Source organism: Lutra lutra, chromosome 16 (genome assembly GCF_902655055.1).
Source record: "Lutra lutra chromosome 16, mLutLut1.2, whole genome shotgun sequence".
NCBI lineage: Eukaryota > Metazoa > Chordata > Mammalia > Carnivora > Mustelidae > Lutra > Lutra lutra.
Genome location: NC_062293.1, coordinates 35741067 through 35762742, shown reverse-complemented (window position 1 = coordinate 35762742; position 21676 = coordinate 35741067). Strand labels below are relative to the sequence as shown.

At 39.2% G+C, this 21676-nt stretch overlaps 1 protein-coding gene across 9 annotated transcripts in view; it reads left to right on the top strand.

Annotated features, from left to right (window-relative positions):
* The first annotated feature begins 10158 nt into the window (after positions 1 to 10158).
* Positions 10159 to 21676, top strand: part of BCAS3 (BCAS3 microtubule associated cell migration factor) — a 592326-nt gene continuing 580808 nt past the window's right edge. For all 9 annotated transcript variants that reach the window (XM_047708851.1, XM_047708852.1, XM_047708848.1 and 6 more), the window contains exons 1-4: positions 10159 to 10234; positions 11637 to 11724; positions 14253 to 14307; positions 20510 to 20585. In XM_047708851.1, the coding sequence (XP_047564807.1) occupies positions 11654 to 11724; positions 14253 to 14307; positions 20510 to 20585 (202 nt within the window). In that variant the 5' untranslated portion in view covers positions 10159 to 10234; positions 11637 to 11653. The remainder of the gene's footprint in view (positions 10235 to 11636; positions 11725 to 14252; positions 14308 to 20509; positions 20586 to 21676) is intronic.

Below are 21676 nucleotides of genomic sequence, written 5' to 3'. Positions count from 1 at the left end.
ATCATGCCCTGAGCCGAATGAAGGCAGATGCTTAACTACTGAGCCACCCAGGCGCCCCCTAGTAGACACTTTAGAAGTCGATTTATTGTGAAGGGTTTTTCCATCCTTTATTGTTTTTTAATTTTTTGTTTCTTTCCCATCTTTTAGACCTCTGATACCATCTTAGGTGCACCAACTAGAAATTCAACAAATCTGAATGTATATTAAAATTCATTTAGCCATTTTTACTTTTTCTGCCAGTGATTGTAAATCCTGTGTCTACATGAAATTAAAATTTCCACTTGATTAGAATAATGGATTATGTAATCTTTATTTTTCTGATACTTTTAAAAAAAGATTTATCAGTACAAGCAAGCTGAGCAGCGGGCAGAAGGAGAAGCAGGCTCCCTGCTGAGGAAGGAGCCTCATGCAGTACTCGATCCCAGGACTCTGGGATCATGACCCGAGCCCAATGCAGACGTTTAACCAGCTGAGCCACCCAAGCATGCCAATGTTATCTTTTTTTTTCAAATCAGTTTTTTAATGTGAAAATGTTACTCTTAGCTAGATCACATTTTTAGTTCAATGGAGCCCCAATTCCAGATAGTAGTAGCTATTAATACTAGAAACATTTTTGGTTGAAGACATAACTGCAAATGCTAATATTAGCCCTTTTCTTGTATCTGTTCCTAGGATTGTGTTTAGGCCTATTTTTTAAGGAGCTGAAGATATTATGCAATCAAAAGTAATGTTTTAATGTTTGTCTTTTCTTTTTTTTTTAAAGATTTTATTTAGTTATTTGACAGACAGAGATCACAAGTAGGCAGAGAGGCAGGCAGAGAGAGAGAGGAAGGGAAGCAGGCTCTCTGCTGAGCAGAGAGCCCGATGCGGGGCTCGATCCCAGGACCCTAAGACCATGACCTGAGCCGAAGGCAGAGGCTTAACCCACTGAGCCACCCAGGCGCCCCATGTTTGTCTTTTATTTTCTAATTTTGTTTGCCTATGTGATGTAGATCAGTAGTATAATACATTATGGAAAATTCATGATTATGAAATGATGATGAAATACATTATGGGAAATTCCCACCTCAGTTCCGGAGGCAGCCAGCATTTCCCTCATCTTGTGATAATCTATGCACAGACATGCAAGAGGTGTTTACTTCTTATGAAGATTTTTCTCTCAGTATTTCGCAGAGCCTCCTCAATCTTTAGTATTCCGATCTATGGATATAAGTTATTTAACTGCATTATTTAACCATGTCCGCTGAAAGGAAAACATTTCTTCTTTACTCACATACATCAGATGTGTAAGATTTCCTACACCAAGCGATTCTCCAATTTTCTGTAGACATTAGCAGGGTGTCCTACAATTCAATTCAGTTCTGACACTTAGAGTTATCACCAGATTCCCACAAGTTAAGGCCTCAGTGTCACAAGACTGCCCTCACTTCAGAAACCAATTCCAAGTCCTAGGTTGTCATACATTTCTGATCAACTGGCTGTAAATCGGTTTGCATAGCCCCCTCAAGTCTGGTAATTTTTTGCTAGAACAGCTCACAAGAATTCAGGGAAACATTTACTGGTTTATTATATACAAAAGTTACAAAAGATATTTCTAAAAAAAAAAAAGATACACCAGGTAAGGTCCAGAACAGCCCCAAGCAGAGGAGCCTCCGATCCCATTGGCTTGGGGTGAACCACCCTCACTGCATGTGTGTTCACCAACCTGGAAGCTCTGAATCCCATACTTCAGGGATTTTTATAGAGGCTTTATCATTTAGGTGTGATCAGTTATTAATCTGAAACTCCTCCCTCCCAGGAGAAAAAGGGTGTATGTTAGTGAGCCCACTGAGAAAGAGTTATCTCATTAAAACAAAAGATGTTTGTACTGGAGAAATTCCAGGGGATTTAGGACCTTTGTAAGAATAAGAGTCAGTGACCAAAGATAAAAGTTGTTCCTAGCGCCTTTATCACCTAAGAAATCACAAAGGTTTTAGATGCTCTAGCCAGGAGCCTGGGACAAAGGTCAAAATATGTGTTTCTTATTATATCACAATATCACATCCACACACTGGTTCTTCTCAGTATTTTGTAAAACAGTTCTCTACCATGTGCCTCAAAGATTAAAATATGTATTAGTTATATACTGCTGTGTAATACCTCGGAACTTAGTAGCCTTAAACAACGAACATCTTCAAGTTTCTGAGTGTTCGGAATCTGGGAACCACTAAGCTCGGTTACAGAATCATGTAGGGCCCAAGCAGGGCCACAGTCATCTAAAGGCTTCACTAGGGCCTGGAGGATATGTGTTGGTAGGTGGCCTCAGTTACTTGTCACGTGTGCCCTGTAGGGCTTCTCACAATATATTAGTTAATGTTGGGGTCCGTGATCAAAGGAATGAGACTGATACAAAGCGAAGGTCAAGCAAAGCTTTATTTCATGCCAAGCATCAAGAATCAAACTGACCGGTCAGGGCTGTCTCTTACGAAAAGGTGACGACGACCCCGGCAAGGCCGCTCCCAACGCGGCCGCTCTGGACGGGGCTGCTCCCCAGACAGGGCCGCTCCCCGGACAAGGGCTGCTCCGGCAAGGCCACGGCTTGGGGCGGCGGGGCCGCTGGCGGCTCTCGCGGCTCTCACAGCTCTGACGGCTCTTAAAAGAGCTCTGACGGCTCTGACGGCTCTTACAAGAACTCTGACGGCTCTTATAAGAGCTCTGACGGCTCTGACGGCTCTGACAGCTCTCCCGGCTCTGACGACTCTTCTACTCCTCCAAGGACTCTTCTACTCCTCCCCCAGCCTCAGCCTCGCAGACTAAACTTTATAGGGGCGGTTGAGCCCCGCCCACACACAGGTGGCCAATGGGATCTCACCTCAGTAAATATATGTGTGCCCCTCTGACTGGATGTCTTCACCTGGCCTGACTCGCCCTTGTATCTAGGCTTTGCAAGTAAGCTCCTCTGGGAGGGGCGGGGTCAATCTAAGTTCACTGCATAGGGTCAATCTAAATTCACTGCAACAAAATGGCTCCCTCTGGCCAACCAGGCCCTTACATTAACTTTCCCCTATTAGTTAAATATTAGTTATATTTAACTAATAGTTAAGTATTAGTTATATTTAACTACTATTAGTTAAATTAATTAAATTTCTCCTAATGATAGGAGAAAGAACAAGGCAGAAGGCTCACTGTCTTTTGTAACCTAACCTAAAAAATAGATAACAGTTCTGTGTTTTGTTAGTTGTATAAACCATACTGAGACAATATAGGAGGCAGCTACAGGGGGCATGAGTATTAGGAGCTGGGCATCATTGAGGGCCATCTTGGAGGCAGTCTATCAGAATCTAGAAGTTAGAAGCATTAATCATATAAAATACAGGTTTTTTTTTTTTTTTTTTTTTTAGCACTGCCTTCATAAGCTGTGCATTAGATTTGTTTTGGTAACATTAATGAATGATGATATTTTCATCTTCCAAATATCTGGGAGAAAGTTCTGTAATGGAGAGAAGTGTTTTAGTGTGTTCTTTCTCCTAAATATACTCTGTCATGAGAAAAGTTGAAAACTTAAATTTTAGTCTTTTTAAAAAAAATTTTTTTTGAAAAATTTATTAGAGTATGTGTGAGTATGAGCGGGGTGGGGGAGAGGGAGAAGCAGACCCCCATTGAGTAAGGACTCCCATGGGGGACTTGATACCAGCACCCGGGGGTCATGACCTGGGATGAAGGCAGAGTCTTAACTGACTGAGCCAACCAGGCACCCCAAATATTAATCTTTAAGGCAAAATATTTTGACTGTATGAATGGTTCTATTAGGGATGACAATATACAAACTTTGATAGTCTACTTGAATCTATTTTACCACTTAAAGTGCAATGTAGAGGGGTGCCTGGGTGGCTCTGATGGTTAAGTGTCTACCTTTGGCTCAGGTCATGATCTTGGGTTCCTGGGATCAAGCCCCACATCAAGCTCCTTGCTCAATTGGGAGTCTGTTTTTCCCTCTCATTCTGTTGCTCCCCCTGCTTGTGTTCTCTCTTAAATAAATAAATAAAATCTTAAAACAAATAAAGTGCAATGTAGAAAACTTACCACTGTATTATCCTCTCCTCTTTATGTTTGTATATATTGAAAACCCCATGAGGCAATGTTATAATTTTTATATCAAAAAGCACAGATTTTAAAGAACTGAAGAGAACAGTCTGTGATATTCATCCAGATATTTACCATTGCTATTGCTCTTTTTTCATTCCTGATATTCTAGGCTTCCTTCTAGTATTGTTGTCTGGTTTCCGATGAAAAATCTGTAGTCATTCAAATTGTGTCTTTGTCAATAATACATAGTTGTTCTCTGGCTGCTTTCAAGATTTTTTTCTTTGTCTTTTGTCTTCAACAGTATGATTATGAAGTCCCTATATGTGGATTCCTTTGAGGTTTTCTGCTTGAGGCCTGCTGAGCATTTTGAATCTGTAGGTTTTTATCTTTCACCAAACTTAGGAGGTTTTCAGCCATTTTTCCCTCAAATTTTTTTTCAGCATCACATTCTTTTTCTTCTCCCCCCCCCACCTTTTAAAAAAGATTTTATTTATTTATTTATTTGAGACAGAGAAAGAGCACAGAGGGAGGGCGGGGGGAGAAGCAGACTCACTGCTGAGCAGAGAGGCTTCATCCCAGGACCCTGGGATCATGACCTGAGCCGAAGACAGACACTTAACCAACTGAGCCACCCAGGCGCCCCCTTTTTTTCTTTCTTTGTAACTCTTTGTTTTTCCTTTTGTTAGAACATTTGATGTTATATTTCTGAGTTCTAAAATTTCCATTTGGTTCTTTATTTTTTTTTCCCATTTGGTTCTTCTTTATATCTTTGTTAAAATGTTCTGTGTTTTCATGCATGTCAAGAGAGTTCACAATTGTTTGCAGGAACATTTTTACAGTACTGCTTTAAAGTGTGTCAGATAATCTTTGTCATTTAGGTATTCCTTTCCCTTGATTGAAAACTAAAATAGTAATGTTTATCACAGTACTACGTGAGATCAGATTATTTCACCACTGCTTAAATCATGTGATGTTTGTGAGCATCTTTTGATTATTTTTTCTGGGAGTTAGATTTTCCTGGTTCTTTCAAAATTCTCTAAGTCTTTGATATGCAAATTAGGACCTGATCCTTGCTAGATATACTCTGTGAGGTCACTCTCCTGAGTTCATCCCTCTCTATAGTCTCCATGGTACTTTCTCCTTCTCTGGGGCTCCCCTTTTCAATTCTCTGGGCAGAAAGCTTGGGCTTTAGGAACCATGCACTTCCACTACTGTGCCTACATTTGGTTCTCATCTATAAAATGTAGATAAGTAATACTACAGGCATATAGAGGTAAATAAATGCTACCCAATATTATTTTTATTAAATTTTTAGCTTCTCAAAACTGTTAATACAGACTAACAGTTAATTCAGGTTTCTCAGATTTTTTTTTTTAAAGATTTTATTTATTTATTTGACAGAGAGAAATCACAAGTAAGCAGAGAGGCAGGCAGAGAGAGAGGAGGAAGCAGGCTCCCTGCTGAGCAGAAAGCCCGATGTGGGGCTCGAACCCAGGACCTGGGATCATGACCTGAGCCGAAGGCAGCGGCTTAACCCACTGAGCCATCCAGGCGCCCGAGGTTTCTCAGATTTTAAAGTAGTTTTTATCTAGGGTTAGTCATGTTTGAGGGAGGTAAACTATGCCCTGGGCATCATTAAAACAGCTGATGAAACTAATTTTTGGTCTTTTTCAAGAGTTTTACTTTTTGGTACATTTAATTATAAGTACAAACTCCAGATTGCAGGGTAAATTGTTGGGGTTCCGAAATGTAGTTTTTCCTGTTAATGAAGAGAGTTTTATGGAGAATAGAAATGAAGCAAACAATCCCTTCTGCTAAAGAGCTTACATGTTAGCTAAATAGACAATAGATTTATACATTAATCTACTAGAAAAGTTACAAAGTAGTACTAATATGTCAGAGGTAAAGGGAAGCCATACTTCAGGATTTGCCTGAGATAGTCCTACTTTACTTTTTTGCCCTGGGGCAGGGAGGGGGCCTCTGGTTAGGATGATAAATTACATGGCTACTTTATAGATACTAGTTAGTTTCAAGATAATGAAAGGAAAGCAATCACCATAGTTTGCTGGGCCTGAGTATGAACTGGGTGGAGGTTGAAGGGCTCCAACACAATAAACAAACACTTAGAACTTTGAAGAAATGTGGGAAAATAATGTTTTCGAAGCCAGGTATGTCATAACATGCAGGACAGACAAATGGCAGGTACTACTGTAATTAGAGATGAGGTGATACGATCTTTGTTGGTTTTGCTATTCTACAAAGTTTGGATTCTACTTTTTAGGAGATTACTACAAAAGGTAGTGTTCAAAAGTTGCAACCTAAAAATGCACCAAAGAAAGTCTGTATAGTGAGTGATTAGTATAGTTGTACCTCACAATTGGAGGATTTTAGAGAAATGTGGTTTTTAAAAATTGATTTTTTTTAGAGCAGTTATAGGTCCATGGCAAAATTGAGCAGAAGGTACAGATATTCCATATATGCCCTTTCCTAACTAGTTTCCTATCACTTTCTACTGCTATAACACATTTATAGTCTCCCTTGTTATAAAAATCCCCAATTAGAGGGATACAATTGATGAACCTATGCTTGATGATGGTTATTTTTTTTTACCTCTTTGGTTTTTTTTTTTTTTTTCATTTCAATTGACTAGAAACTAAAATATTAATGTTTATCATGGTTCTGTGAAATCAGATTTTTCCACCACTGTTTGAATCATGTGATTATTGTTCATGTGTTTTTGGTGGCCAGGATAAGTGAGGCAATGGCTTGCTTGAAGCTAAAAAGGAATCTTAATCCTATTGAAATGAAAATTCACAATAAAGTACAAACCGATCTTGAAACTGGTTTTCATATGAATAATTCCTTGACTTTATGGAGATTTTTGGTTTTGATTCGCAGGGCCAGAGGAGAGGCAATTTTAGTCCTTAGTGATTTATTATAATGTTATTATTATAATTGTAGCAGCTGGAATAAGAATTCTGGCTCGAAGTCACTCTTTTACACTGAAAATCAGTTTCCTCGCCGGTATTGCTCAGCCATAAGAACAGATGTTGAAAAGTTTTCCCACATCCTAATGCTTTGAAATGACTCATAAGTGGGTAATGTGTGCTAAGTACCGTCAAGTTATTTCCACTCAAAAAAATGAACCCCACAAATTTTGTTCGCTCTCTGTGTGAAGTCTCATGAGAGAATCTCACCCATTTTTGTGGAGAAAAAAATGGAGTAATTAATTAGACATGGTTGGCTAATTTATAACTAGAACTAGTTAATTTGGAGAAATTTCTAACTGGTTTTAAGAATTTGAAATTTATTTACTCCTCATAAAAATTCTAGGAGGCTCAGGGTGCCTGGGTGGCTTGGTGGGTTAGGGCATATGACTTCGGCTCGGGTCATGATCTCAGGGTCCTGGATCGGGCCCCGCATCTGGCTCTCTGCTCCGCGGGGAGCCTGCTTCCCTATTTCTCTCTCTGCCTGCTTGTGATCTCTGTCTGTCAAGTGAATAAATGGAATCTTTAAAAAAATTATAGGAGGCTCATAATAGTCTTTTTACAATTTATAAAGGAAGCAACGAAAGCACAGAAATTCACCCCCCCAAAAAATGTATAACGTCACCAATGTTTATCCTACCCATAAATGTCATCGCTTAGTTGTTCAAGCCCAAAACACAACATCATCCTTGATTCTTTTTTCCTTCTATCCTACAACCAACGCAATATCAAGATCTTTCAATTCTCTCTTCCAAAATATTTTGAAGTTGGTTTCTTTTCACTTCTACCGCTTCACTTTGACCCCTAGTTCTGGACTGCATCTATGACCTTGTCTACTGAAATAGCTTCTCTACTTGCTCCACTGCTTTCACTCTTGTCCCCTCCCTGACAACAGTTTATTCTATGTACAGTTGCTAGGTTGATCTTTTAGAAATGTAAATATGGTTATGATACTTTCTGGTTGAAAGTCGTCCAAAAGATTCCCACACTCGAATAAAAATTGACACTCCTTATAATTCTGTACAAGACCATTCTCCATCTGGCCACTACTTAACTCTCCTAACTAGTTGGTTATTGATTTCTACTTATTTCACTTTGCTTAAACCATACTGTTTTTCTCATTCCTCATCAAAATTCATTCCCTTCTTAGGGCCTTGGTACTTGTTCCTTTTATCTGAACTGCTTTTCTCTCAGAGTAGTTTTCTCACATACTTCAGTAAAGTCTTTGTTCAAATGTCATCTCCTGAGAGGCCTTCCCCGGATGAATTAAGTTATCTATTTTTCTGGCTTATTATGTTTTTTTCTATAGCATTTTACACTACTTGAATTTCTCTGTTTATTTCTCTCTTCCCATCAGAATGTAAATTCTCTGGCCGAGGTAAGCACATTGATTTATTGCTGTACCTCTGGAGCTTAGACACCTCTGACACTTAACAGGTATTCAAATATTTGTTGAATGAATGAATGCATGAACTTGTGTACAAGGATACTCTTTATGATTGTTCGTTTCTTTGTCTTTTTCCATAGCTTTGTAGAGGAATAGTCAGAGAGCTATGAAGTTTAACAATGCATATGAAATAGCTATGTAAACTGAATAACCTTATATAAATGCTGGTTATCCCACTTGTGATTATTACTCTCTGGATTTCCTCTTTATTCCTGCTCTGGGTCTGGAAAACATGAAAACAGTAATTATTTAATTCAAATAAGTCTGAATTTTGAAATACCTGTTGTATTCAGGGTGGTTAAGTGTTAAAAGAGATTCAACAATGTGAAAACTTCAGTCTTCTAATGCCTAGGAAGAATTTAACTTTCTAGTTGGGGAAATTGAGATATGCACAAGGGAAACTCCAGGAGATTTCAAATACAACAAAGAAGTAATAGTGGTAGAGAGCAGTAAGAGCAAAAGGAATTTAGAGTGTTGGAAAGATTCTTCCATTAGTGGGTTTAATGTAGGAAGCAAATCTTAAAAGGCCGAAGGTGCTCGGAATTTGTGTGTGTAGTGGAAGATAAATGTTCAGAATCTTTTATTAGCCAATATATTCAAACATTAGCCGGAGAAATAGCACTTTGGGTGTGCCCTATATTGGCACTGGTAGAGCGTCAAGAGCAAATGGATGGTTTCTTGGCTATATCTACAGCTACATCTGTATCTCTCTCTATTCTTTCTCTCTAGTACCCGATTAACTGCATATATTCTTTGAGGTAGTTTACTACATTCTCCATTGTGCTTAAAACCTCCTTAGAATTTTTAAAGCCGTTTCAGCCAATTTTTTTACAAACCTCATGCCTATTAAAAAGTCATATCCTCATGGGACTGCCGTATTACTTTTGATAAAACTTATGAAGTGCTTGAGACTTGCTGAGCGTTTGTTCAATAAATCAATAAATGTTATCATTATTACAAAAGAATGTAGCTGACGCAATATCTCTAGTGAAATCGCTATCCCTTCCATAGGGGAGATGGAAACAAATAAAGAAGGAGTCAGGCGGGCTCCACAAACCTCGTTCAAATTCACAGGATCACCGTCCGCACCCCTCATTTAGATCAATACCTCCTTGGCTCTAGAGCTGCCCACCTCGCAAGCCGGCCTAGGCTCCCGGAAGATAAACACATCGAAAAGGGCGGGGCAGGAGGCGGGTTCGGAATGGGTGAGTGGCCAGAAGAAAGTGATTGGCAGCTGCCATGTCCACGTGCTTTGAGCTTCGAACTAGCTGTCGCGAGAATTCGATGTAAACAGACTGGTCCCCCGACCTCAGGCTCCCAGCCCGAGACGCTCAGCTGAAGTGCACAGGAGCCTGCGGTATGATTCTTTTTGACAAAACCACGTAGGTGTGCTGTCTGCAAAGAAAAACAGACGTGTTTGTAACTCTCCCTACCTGCCTGCGTTCGCAACCGAACCTGACCCCTCGGCATCACCCGAACTTACATACTGTTTTGTTGACCCTGGAGCCCCAGCGGATTGGATAAGTTCAGGAGGCGGGTCCGCCTCTTTTCTACTTGCTGGTTGGCGAAGCTGACCTCCAAGGGCGGTGCCCGGCGGTAGACAGTTTCCTTCTGGGATTGGCTAGAAAAGTAGTTCCGCTGAGGCGTGGTAGGAAGTGGTAGCCGTCAATCACAAGGGGAGACTCCAAACAGTGAGCCTTGAGCTGGAGAACAGCGTTTACCGGCGGGGCGGCCGGTGAGAGGGTTGGTGGGGCTGTGGCTTTCGGGAGGCTTGGAGAGGACGAGGGGCAAGCAGCGTGAGCGGAGAGGGCTTGGCTGGCAGGGATTCGATCAGGGAGAGCTAGCGAGAATGGAGGGGGAGGGGAGGAAGGGCAAGGGGCCAGAGGGCGGCCGGGGGCAGCGGTGGCTCCGCGTTGGAGGTTAAGTGGGTAGAGCTGTGTTAGTGTGTGTCAGGAGAGTGGGGCCTGAGGGACTGGCGAGGGTCGTCCTCAGGACACAGGCCCATAAAGGACATTTCTTGAGGCTGTGCTTCGGAAAATAAAGGGTGGAATGGAAATGTGAGGGCTGAGGAGCTGGTGGTGAAGCTACCTGGGCCAGGTGGGGCAAAGGGTGTTTTTGTAGTAGCAGATGAGACACCTCAGTTTGGGAATTTTCAAATACGGTGACAGAATCCTCCCTCCTTAGAAGTGATGGTTTTAGAGGCTTTCAGGATTAGTTCCAGGCTGTGGATTTTCCTGAGCCCTGAAAGAGATGGTTAATATTGCTGTCAGTCCTCTTTTAACCTTAACCAAGTACACTCCATACTCTTAAAACCTCCCGAGTGATTCAGATGCTTATTGGACATCCAAGGGTCAGGATTCAGTGATGTGACAGGAAAGGATAAGGGGCTTCTAATGTCATATAAGTTTTTATTACTTATTTAGGCTCTGGTGTTTAGGTTACAGTAGCAGGGGGTTGACAAATATGGTTTAAAAACTCGTTAGATTATGACCATGCAGTCCTTTTTTTTTTTTTTTTTTTGTAGCTATAATTGGCATATAACATTATATTAGTTCTAGGTGTAAAACATAATGTTTTGATATTTGTACATATTGTGAAATGATTACCACAATAAGTCTAGTTAACATCTATCACTATACATAGAGTATGCAGTCTTGCTCTTAGTTTTCCAACAGTCTTAGTTAGAAGGTACCAATTATTTCACTGTTCCATTTGGTCTCAAAGTATTGTGCCATGTGTGTTTTCACTATTTCAGGATTTTAGTACGTTCTCTAATTTTGGCTCACAGAGATAGCACATTTGTTTTTATTAAGAGATCTTGTGCTAGACTCTCCATCCCTTACCTTTCTAGATTATGTTAACAGAGGATCAGAAGGTCCAGAAAGAAAGAGTCTTAACTTCTTCTGTGGTTCTAAGGCTTAGTCCAAATAAAAAAAATTCATGATAATTAGAGAACTTCTTTATCTACTTCCTCTCCTACTATCCCCCCTTTCTCGTGTAATGGGGTTTGCTGGGAAGGTTTCCTACATTTTAGGCATTTTCCATAAGGGATCTCAAGTGGGCAACCATAAACCCTCACTCCTACCCACAACAATAATAATCCATTTTTTTTTTCTGTCTCTTTGTGCTGGAAACAGGTTTAGCGAATGAAGCTATGGCTACAGATTCTCCCCGAAGACCCAGTCGTTGTACTGGTGGAGTTGTGGTCCGCCCCCAGGCTGTCACGTAAGCAAATTTCAGATAAGCCTAAAAGCTAAAGAAACTTTGCTCAGAATAGTAACTAATATTCAGGTTTCCTTTTTGAACATCTATTTAATTTTACCTTTACAGCATGATAAATATTGCCAAGACCAAATAAAAGGAGTAATTGGAGGATCAAGTTAATGTTATTCACATTTATAGGGTACATCAAAAGCACTATGCTAAATCCTAAGGAGTAATGTGTTTTTAAACTCCAGTTTCAAAAATTCATGGCTCATTAATTAGATCAATTCGTTTTTTTTTAAAAAAAAACGAAATGGCATATTATAGAAAATATAGTTGGGAGTATTCTTTTGTGACACATACTATTCATATGAACATATGTTGACCAGATGCTGATGTAAAATGTATCTCTTATCTAGGTCTTAGTCAGAAGGTTTCAAAGTCAGTGTCATAAAGAACATTCTATATTTTAAGCATTTTTTGCCAAAGCCTGCTTATACTTTCTAGGAGCATATGATCTAATGTGGTTTTAAGAGATGTATACTTGAAATCACTATAATCAATAAAAAAGGTATCAGCAAACTGTGAGAATTGGGAGGAAATATTTTAGTGGGAGTATTTAGTGGGGATGTTTTAGTATTTTAGATCCTAAAGGGTTTTATTAAGAAGCTAACATAATGTGCTTTAAAGGCTGAGTAGAGTTTGGGCAATTAGAATCAAAGGAACATTTTAGACAAAGGGAATAAGGTGAGCAGATCTAGTAGGGCAAGCTCTTTTCATAAATGAAATATAGGGAGGTTGACCTATATAAAGTGGGTTAGGGTGGATAGTGAAGATCCTTTAGTATCTATGTAAGGAGGTGAAACTTGTTTTCTACCTTTTAAAATGTTCATAAGGGAATTGTAGCATTTTATATTATTCCCTTGGGCAGTTTGGCATGTTACATAAAGCTTGCCCTCTCTCAGACTATGAAAGGTATATGTATAATACAGTATTTTACTATAATACTTGTGTTTTTTTTTTTTCCTCCTGCATTTCCCTGGGCCATACTTCTTTGCTAACTGTGGACCATGGCAACAAGTTAAATATTTTACTAGCTATGAGTTAGGTACTCTTTCAGTCTTTATTTTACAGGAGAAGAAACCAAAGCAGGGAGAAATTAAGTAAATTATCTTCAGGAAAAGCCAAGAAGGGGAACCTGGATCAAACCCAGGCAGTTTGTCCCCAGAGTCTATGCATTTAGGCAGTATTCTATGTTGCCTCACCATATGGTATCCAACTTATATTGCTTCTTATTATTCAATACATAATTTTAGTGTTTTTAAAAAATCTTTTATATATTTGTATTCTTTTAACAAATAATGCTCGAGCATCTACTCCATGCCCGAAGTACTGGCTTGTAGATTCTGGAGGTAGAAGGTAAACATGAGAGTTGGAGTCCTTTCTGTAGGACAGTTTACATTCTAGTAGGGGAAACAGTATATAAGGAACGTGATTACAGACTCTGATCAGTGCCTGGTGTGCTATGATACAGAATGATAGGGGGAGTCTGACTTCAGGCTGTCAGGAAAGTCCTTTCTGAGGAGGTAACGCTTAAGCTGGAGAAATGAAAGGGATGGAAAAGCATGGAAAGGAATCTAGGCAGAAAGAAAGCTGGTGTAAAGGTCTTGACTGAAAGAGCTTGGTGTATTCTAGGAATGGAATTGCAGATGACAGAAGCAGAGTGAGGAGAGTGGCAAAAAATTGAGCGGGGAGAGGCAGGCCTAATCAAATTATTGTGTGTGTGTTTTTTGTTTTTATTCGACCTAATCAGTTTTTGTAGCTATTTGAGGCATACTGCTTTTTTATCGGATTTAGAATAACTCATAGGAGTTTCTTCAAATGTAATTTTTCACATGAAATGAAATGAATTGATTTGGTATTTTGAAGAATTTTTTTCCACTTGCTGACATCCTTATACTTCCATTTAAAATCTCTCAGTGACCTTAACAGTATCATTTTTCTTCACTTTTATGTGTTTTAATATTTTCCCATGTCTTGTCTATGGCAAAAATTCTTTTTTTTTGGACTTCTTAGTATCTCCTAATACCTGCCCTGCACCTGCAGCAAAATGCATATTGATTTTGCTATATACAGGTAAGGGACTAGGCGCATAACCAATTTAAAGAGAAGGTCACTAAGTACTGAGTCATCAGCCACAGTTCTTCTTGCTCTGACTGGGGAATTCTTTTGCTTTGACTCAAAAGGAAGATCCTGTCTTAGCCTTGTGTCATCACTCCTTCAAATACAAGTTAGAATCTGTATGTCAAATTAAGAGAGCATGACTTTTAAGAAGAGATAATGTTTAAAAAGATTAATATCTCATTTGCATTTCATTTAATAACATTATACAAAGAAACTGGAAAGCAAGTTAACAGAATTATTGGTTGATGAGAGTCTTTTCTCTTTTTGAATATTGTGAGTAACTTTCTTAAGGCTTAGAGAAAGAGCTTTTCCGTGTTTTGTTTTAAGATGTCAGGGTCAATTTTATCCATTTCACCTTTTTTCAGGGAGCAGTCCTACATGGAAAGTGTTGTGACTTTTCTACAGGATGTTGTGCCACAGGTAAGTAAGTAAGACATATAGTAGGTTTTACCATTGGCCAGGGAGATTCTGAAATGTTCTCTTTCCTAAGCTTGACACTGGTATCATGAACTTCAGAAAGATTTTTAACGTTTTAACATCCTGAGCATTGGTAGGGTAGAACTATACATGTTAGTATTACAAGTGCCTTAGTTTTGCATTGTTTGTGGCACAATTATTATTCCTCAAGACTTTCTCTCCTAAGAGGAATCAAGGTGAGATGTTAGTTGAGAGCTGGGACTTGGGATTCTCTAGTTGGATTCTATTTCCAGAATCTTCCTCTTGCCCTAGTTAAATGTTGCCTGTCTGAAATGATCAAAGCAAAGTCTATACTTTGCATTTCATTAACTAGATATCATATTGGCTAAATACTATACTGAGCACAAATCTACATGTCTTTCATGGTGAGCAGTATCTTTATGCCAAGTGGGGTATGCCTTGTTACTCTAACTTACAACAGAAGTTGTCTCTCCATAAACGTAAGAATAAAGAATGAGAGCAACCCTCCTGGGGTCATACCTAGTGCACTGTTGCCCAGATTTAACGTGAGTATCACTTGGCACATGTGTTAAAAATAATAATTTCCAGGCCCCGTCCCAGGGAGTTTGACTCAGTGGAATTGAGGTGGCATCCAGTAACTTGTGTGTGTGTGTGTAGTGAGAGCCTCTGGGGATTCTTGTGAAACAGTGGCCATGGGAAGCTCTGGGGGACTACTGAAAGGAAAGGTATTTTCTACTTATGGTGATGTCAGTGTTTCCTGACTGCCAGGCTATTTGTAACCACGCGGTTGAAAAAAGGAATTCATAGATCCAGTGTCCCAGTCTTATGACAGCAATCTAGAAAAGTCTAAAATCCAGATTTCAGTTATATTATGTAAGTTGTATTTATAAAATAAGGAAAAGTATCAGGGAATGTTGATACTACTTTATGATGTTCATGGAAATGGGTCACAATGACAAGGTCCTTTGGCATGTAAAGGATAATAAATGCTTTCCTGTTTTGAGGAACTTGGTTACTAAAGGAAGTCAAATTGTTGAAACAAGCAGAGCTTACAGCAGCATTTCAGTAAGTGTTATACATGATAGCATAGACCTAATATGTACTTGCTAAGAGAATGCATAGCAAAGAAAGAGTGAAAGAGTCAAATTCTCTCTCTCTCTTTTTTTTAAAAGAATTTATTTATTTATTTGACAGACAGAGATCACAAGTGGGCAGAAAGGCAGGCAGACAGAGAGGAGGAAGCAGACTCCCCACTGAGCAGAGAGCCCGATGTGGGGCTCGATCCCAGGATCCTGAGACCATAACCTAAGCTGAAGGCAGAGACTTAACCCACTGAGCCATCAGGTGCCCCGAAAGAGTCAAATTCTAAAGGACATTGGAAATAGCAGTTGAAATGAATGGAAAGGTTAGGTATTGGATGTTGGAAGAAACTGGTTAGCTGGGTATGGGAGACAACAGAGTTGCTGTCCAAGAGCATCTTGGACTATGCTCGGAATGGCAGTTCTAGAGAGTAACCTGGGGCTGAAATCCAAACTGGTGTCTCCAATCTGCTCTTTCTCTTAAGCCCTGAGCCCTGGCATGAGGCTGGTTCCAAGGAAAGGGCATTTAAAAATTGTTTGTAATTTGCCTACTCCTAGAGTGCCTTTTTATCACATTTTTACCAAGGCACCTTTTGTGTTAGTGGAAACCCTGCATGGCAAGCAGTTTTTATTGGCGGGAGGAGAGAGGCTGTGGTTAGAGGCTTTGAGGGAATAGCTAGAGAGTTTGCTGGAGAAACAAGAATACCAGATTGACTAATAGATGGGAAGTAGGGGACTGTTAAAATTGATAGGGTAAAAATGCTGGAAGGTAGAGGATTAATTTAGAAAAAAAAAAAGATTAATTTAGTTTTTTGAGCATTGGACATTAGGAAGGAGATAATCTCTGTAATTGCTTATGAAGATTTGGATCAGAGTAGCAACTATGGAAGTGAAGTTGTAGTCCTAGATCTAAGAATTAGAATATTCATTCAAGAAATGTATGTTATGCAGGTCATTGTATTCTGTTTACCCTGGAAATAAAGCAAAAATTCAGGCAGCATACATTTACTTGAGCATCCGCTATGGGTTGGGCAGTGTGTTAAGTTGAAGGGATAACTGGTTCCTTTCTGTAAGGCTTCACGGTCTTGTGCAGCAGTTAGCAAACTTTCTGCGAAGGGCCAGATAAGCTTTGCAGTTCATATAATACATGTTGCAACTACTTGACACTGCTTTTTATGTAAAGGAAAAGGCATGGCTCTATTAAAATAAAACTTTATTTGGGACGCCTAGGTGGCTCAGTGGGTTAAGTGTCTGTCTTCAGCTCAGGTCATGATCTCGGGGTCCTGGGATTGAGCCCCGCATCGGGCTCCCTGCTTAGTGGGGAGCCTGCTTCTCCCTCTCCCACTCTCCCTGCTTGTGTTCCCTCTCTTGCTGTCTCTCTTTCTGTCAAATAAAATAAAATCTTTAAAAATAAAATAAAGCTGGGCGCCTGGGTGGCTCAGTGGGTTAAGCCGCTGCCTTCGGCTCAGGTCATGATCTCAGGGTCCTGGGATCGAGTCCCACATCGGACTCTCTGCTCAGCAGGAAGCCTGCTTCCCTCTCTCTCTCTCTCTGCCTGCCTCTCCGTCTACTTGTGATCTCTCTCTGTTAAATAAATAAATAAAATCTTTAAAAAAAAATAAAATAAAACTTTATTTATATACACAGGTGGTGGGCCAGATTTGGTGACCTATGGCCTCTTTTTTTTTTTTTTTTTTTCAACCTTTAATCCAGAATCTCCCAGTGGTACTTTGTAGTCAGGTATTTGGAAAATTCTATTTTTTGCTGATGTTGTGTTCCAACGCCTATTCTGGAAATCTTCAAATTCCTGGAGGCTAGAAATTGTCTTCTGAGTTCCCAAATAACCCAGAAAAGGGAGAAAATGTGTTGTTAGACTGGTGTCCGCTTCTTCAGTTATTATAGATATAGTGAATTCCCATTGTATTTAACAGGTGTTATTGATGGCTGTAGATGCTTTCAGCTGTGCTCTTTGATCTAATAATTTTACTTCTGAAAATCTATTAAATAATAATTCAGAAAGGTAAAGCTCAGAACTTTTCAGTGTATGTGTGTCAAAAGTCTGCATTTTCAGTATAAAAAATTGTAGCCAGCCCAGATGTCAATAGAAGTCAAGCAAATTATGGTATGTGATCCCTATAGAATGATTTGCTATAACTAGAAATTATGCTTCTTGACACAATGGGTGTTATTTTTCGTACATTGAAAAAAATGAAATATATAAACACAACATGTAAATATAGCATATCTACAATGATTGTCTTTTAAAGTTCACTGTAAAAAAATAAAGTTCAGCAATAACTTTATGCTTATGAAAGTGGGTATGTGTTAGAAACCTGTTATATTCTAAACCTTATATATATCCTTTATAGGAATAAAAGGACAAATAAATAAATCAATCCTGTCAATAATGGGGTGGAAGTTTTGATTCTAAGAGGGCTAAAGTAGCTGGATGTTGGTTGAAGAAGGAAGGCTAATAATTGGGGCTGGAATGTGGGGGAAACCTTCAGGGTAGTAGTACACTGACCTCTGTTAAGATACCAAATGAAAGCTGGATGGGCACTGGGTGAGCATGTGCCTCACTGAGAATAAAATACCCACATGTGCCTTCTCCATGGGAACGTTCAAGAAGGCACACACGAAGCAGTGCTCAGCTGCCTCAGTCAGCTTCACAGAATCTTCTCAAGAAGGCTTAGTAGAGAACACTAAGGAAAGAAGAAACCTTGAAGACATGGCAAAAGCATGCAAGGCTTGTTTTGAAAGTCTTGTTTTCCCCTGAAGGGGAAAAAAAAAGAAGTTCAAGAATCCCAGTGTAGTGAAAGACCTCATTCAACTTTGTTTTGTTCAGCATATCGCTCAGAAATCAAAGGAGAGCATCCTGCAAATGTTGCAAAGGAATTGGGAGAATGTTGACTAATGCTGCAGGTGATAAGCAGCCTTATGATCTGCTCTACTGAAGAAAATTTTTGAAAAATGTTACTGCTTTACCAGATTAAAGGAGAGCATGATGTGGAGGAAAAAAGTTGCTTAAATGCACTGTGCTATTCAAGATTGGATGCTGGAACAGAGAAAGGACATTAGTGGAAAAGCTGATGAAATCCAAATAAAGTCTGAGGCTTAATTAATAGTAATACATCAATATCAGTGACATGGTTTTGACAAATGTACCATGGCAAGGTCGGGTTTGGTTAGATAGTTAACATTAGGGGAAACTGGCTGAGGGGTATCTGAGAACTCTGTACTGTAGTTAATAATCTAAAATTATTCCAAAATATAAAGCTTATTTTTTATTTATTTTTTTAAGATTTTATTTATTTGAGAGAGAGAGCACGCTCGAGTGAGAGTGGTAACACAAGCAGGGGTGGGGGTTGGGGGCATGGGTGAAGGGAAGAGGCAGAAGGAGAGGGAGAAGCATATTTCTCGCTGAGCAGGGAGCCTGATGCAGGGCTCAGTCCCAGGACCCTGGATTGAGATTATGACCTGAACCTAAGGCAGAAGCTTAACTGACTGAGCCACCCGTGTGTCCCTAAAGTTTATTTTTTAAAAAGATTTTATTTATTTGAGAGAGAGCCAATGGGAGAGAGAGAGAGTGGGCACAAGCAGAGGGGAAGGATAGAGGAAGAGGAAGAAGCAGACTCCCCATCTAGCAGGGAGCCAGGACCCTGAGATCATGACCTGAGCCAAAGGCAGACCCTTCATGGACTGAGCTGCCCAGGCGCCCTCCTAAAGTTTATTTTTAAAAATATTTTCAAGGTTGAAAAGACCAAGCCCAAAGAAGAGGAAGGAAATGAGGATGAGGTGGCCGAAGATAAAGTTGATGAATTAGTTGGTTCTAGCGTAGGCTTTCCTCTTCTCCAAAGGAATTGACTGCCCTATACACATCTCACCTTTTTTTAAAAAAGACAATAAAATTGTAAGGATTTGTAAGATGATTTCTGTTGTATAGTAAATCTATTAAAGTAATTGTCTTTTAGTAGTATTTTCATTGTAGATGAGTTTCAGTTATACAAGTTAATAGCTTGTATGATACAGTACAGGGGCTGTAAATTGGCATGGAAATTTAAAGCAGGTTATGTATAATACAAATTATATGTGGGATGGTAGTTTTTATATGCTTTTGGTATAGCTTATGATAAACCATTGTTTTGTGAACTGAGTACAACTTTATAATTGAAAATATTGCAGGTCTATATTGACATTCTATTTTTTTAAAGATTTTATTTATTTATTTGAGAGACAGAGATCACAAGTAGGCAGAGAGACAGGCAGAGAGAGGAGGAAGCAGGCTCCCCACTGAGCAGAGAGCCCGATGCAGGGCTTGATCCCAGGACCCTGGGATCATGACCTGAGCAGAAGGCAGAGGCTTAACCCACTGAGCCACCCAGGTGCCCCTATTTTGCCATTCTAAATGCTTATAAATATATACAATCTTTGAAACTTTTAAATAGAAACATTTGCTTTATGAAGAAATGACTCCCTTTAAATACTGATGGATACCATCGACACTTTTCCTATGATTTTGTGGCAGCTTATGCTTATCTTTGTGAACCCTGCAGGCCTGCAGAAACCGGGTAATAGGTTGAGTGTAGAAGCCAGACAAAAGACTGAAAAAGTAATATTGTACTTTTTTTTTTTTCACCCCCAACTCTGGCCTTTGTCTTCCACCTGGAACTGAAGGCGAGCTGGAAGAAATACTTTTGAAAATTCTAGGTAGTGTGTAATTACCTGATCATAAACACCTGGGGCTAAATAGATACATGTGGTAGTTTTATTTCTCAAGCCTTCTTATTTGTTGGCTAATGTAGGGGATGATTTACTTTTTGAGTTCCTTTGCATTATAGTGATACTTCCTAGTAGGCTATGATTATTGTATTTTAGGTTTCTGCAATTCCTTAGTAAGTTAAATTCCTTTAACCAAGATTGTCAGACTCCTGGATAGCTTTCTTTAGTAGTAAAAATGTTACAAAATGTGTTGGTCCCCAAGATGTTGGATTGGTGGGATTGGAGAGGGATAACGTTGGCTTTATTTAAGTTGCCTTTTGTCTTGAACATCAGTAATATTAGAGCTGTAAAAATTTTTTATTCAGACATTTCTGTTTACTCTGCAGGCTTACAGTGGAACACCTCTAACAGAAGAAAAGGAGAAAATAGTCTGGGTCAGATTTGAAAATGCAGATTTAAATGGTATGGTTTTACTTTTTTGGGGACATATAAATTAAATGTTTGTTTGAGGTTGACCTCATTCCAAAATGAGAACTCTTACTTTAGTCAGATTACTTTCTCTTACAGTAACTTTTTAGTTTTCAAAATAAATTCATTTTTAATTTAAAAAGTAACATAGTCATGCTATAGAAAGTTCATTAGAACTGATATTGTGTAAGTCTGGAAGTAACAGTTACATATAGTGGCTAACTTTAAACTTCAGGACAAAGATTTCTTAGAAAAGAAGATATTAGATCAAATTTGATCAGATGTTATAGGATATACCTACATAATTATCATTACTGTTGATTGTCTTAGTCTTTAGAATTAATTTTTCCTGAATAGAATTTATGTCTGGATTTTTTTTCCCCAAATACATTCCTACATTCCATTTCATGGCCTCTTCATGCTCCGTTTTTGCAAGGTGGCTGCTCCTTGTCAGTTTCCCATAGTACCTAGTCTATTTTCTAATGCTGAGTTTGGGAGGGACTGGTGAGAAATTGAATGAGAGGATGGAAGAAAGGGAAGAGTACTCATACCTCTCCTCTCTCTGTTAGTGGCTGCATTTCCTTTGTGGTTCTGGCTTCTTCTAGGTAGCTCTACTGGTGTTCTAGCTTCTGCCAGGTGACCCAGCACCCTGCACTCCTGTGTCTCCCTAGCCTAAGTGTGGTCATGGCTTCCTGCTGCTGCTAATGAAATAGGTAGCCTCATGGTTCCTTTTTTGGTCTCTCAGGTGTTCCATCATCTGTGTAACCATTTGTCTTCATTAAATCCCAATTATGAACACACCGAGTTGTTTTCATTTGCTAGCTGGATTTTGGCTGATATCATACTCTTGAGTCTTCATCTCCTCTAACAGTTTAAAAATGTAATGCTGTATATATATATAAATTTTAAAGTTACTGTCTAGGAGAGAGAGGTTAAGTTGCACTTCTGCAAACTGACTTCTTTTGAATTTTGGATTCTTTATTAGTGGTTCACTCAAATAATGGCAACTTGTTGGGCCCTCTTTGTGGGAAATAAATACACATTTATTTATTTAATAAGTATTAAATAAATAAATACAAATATTC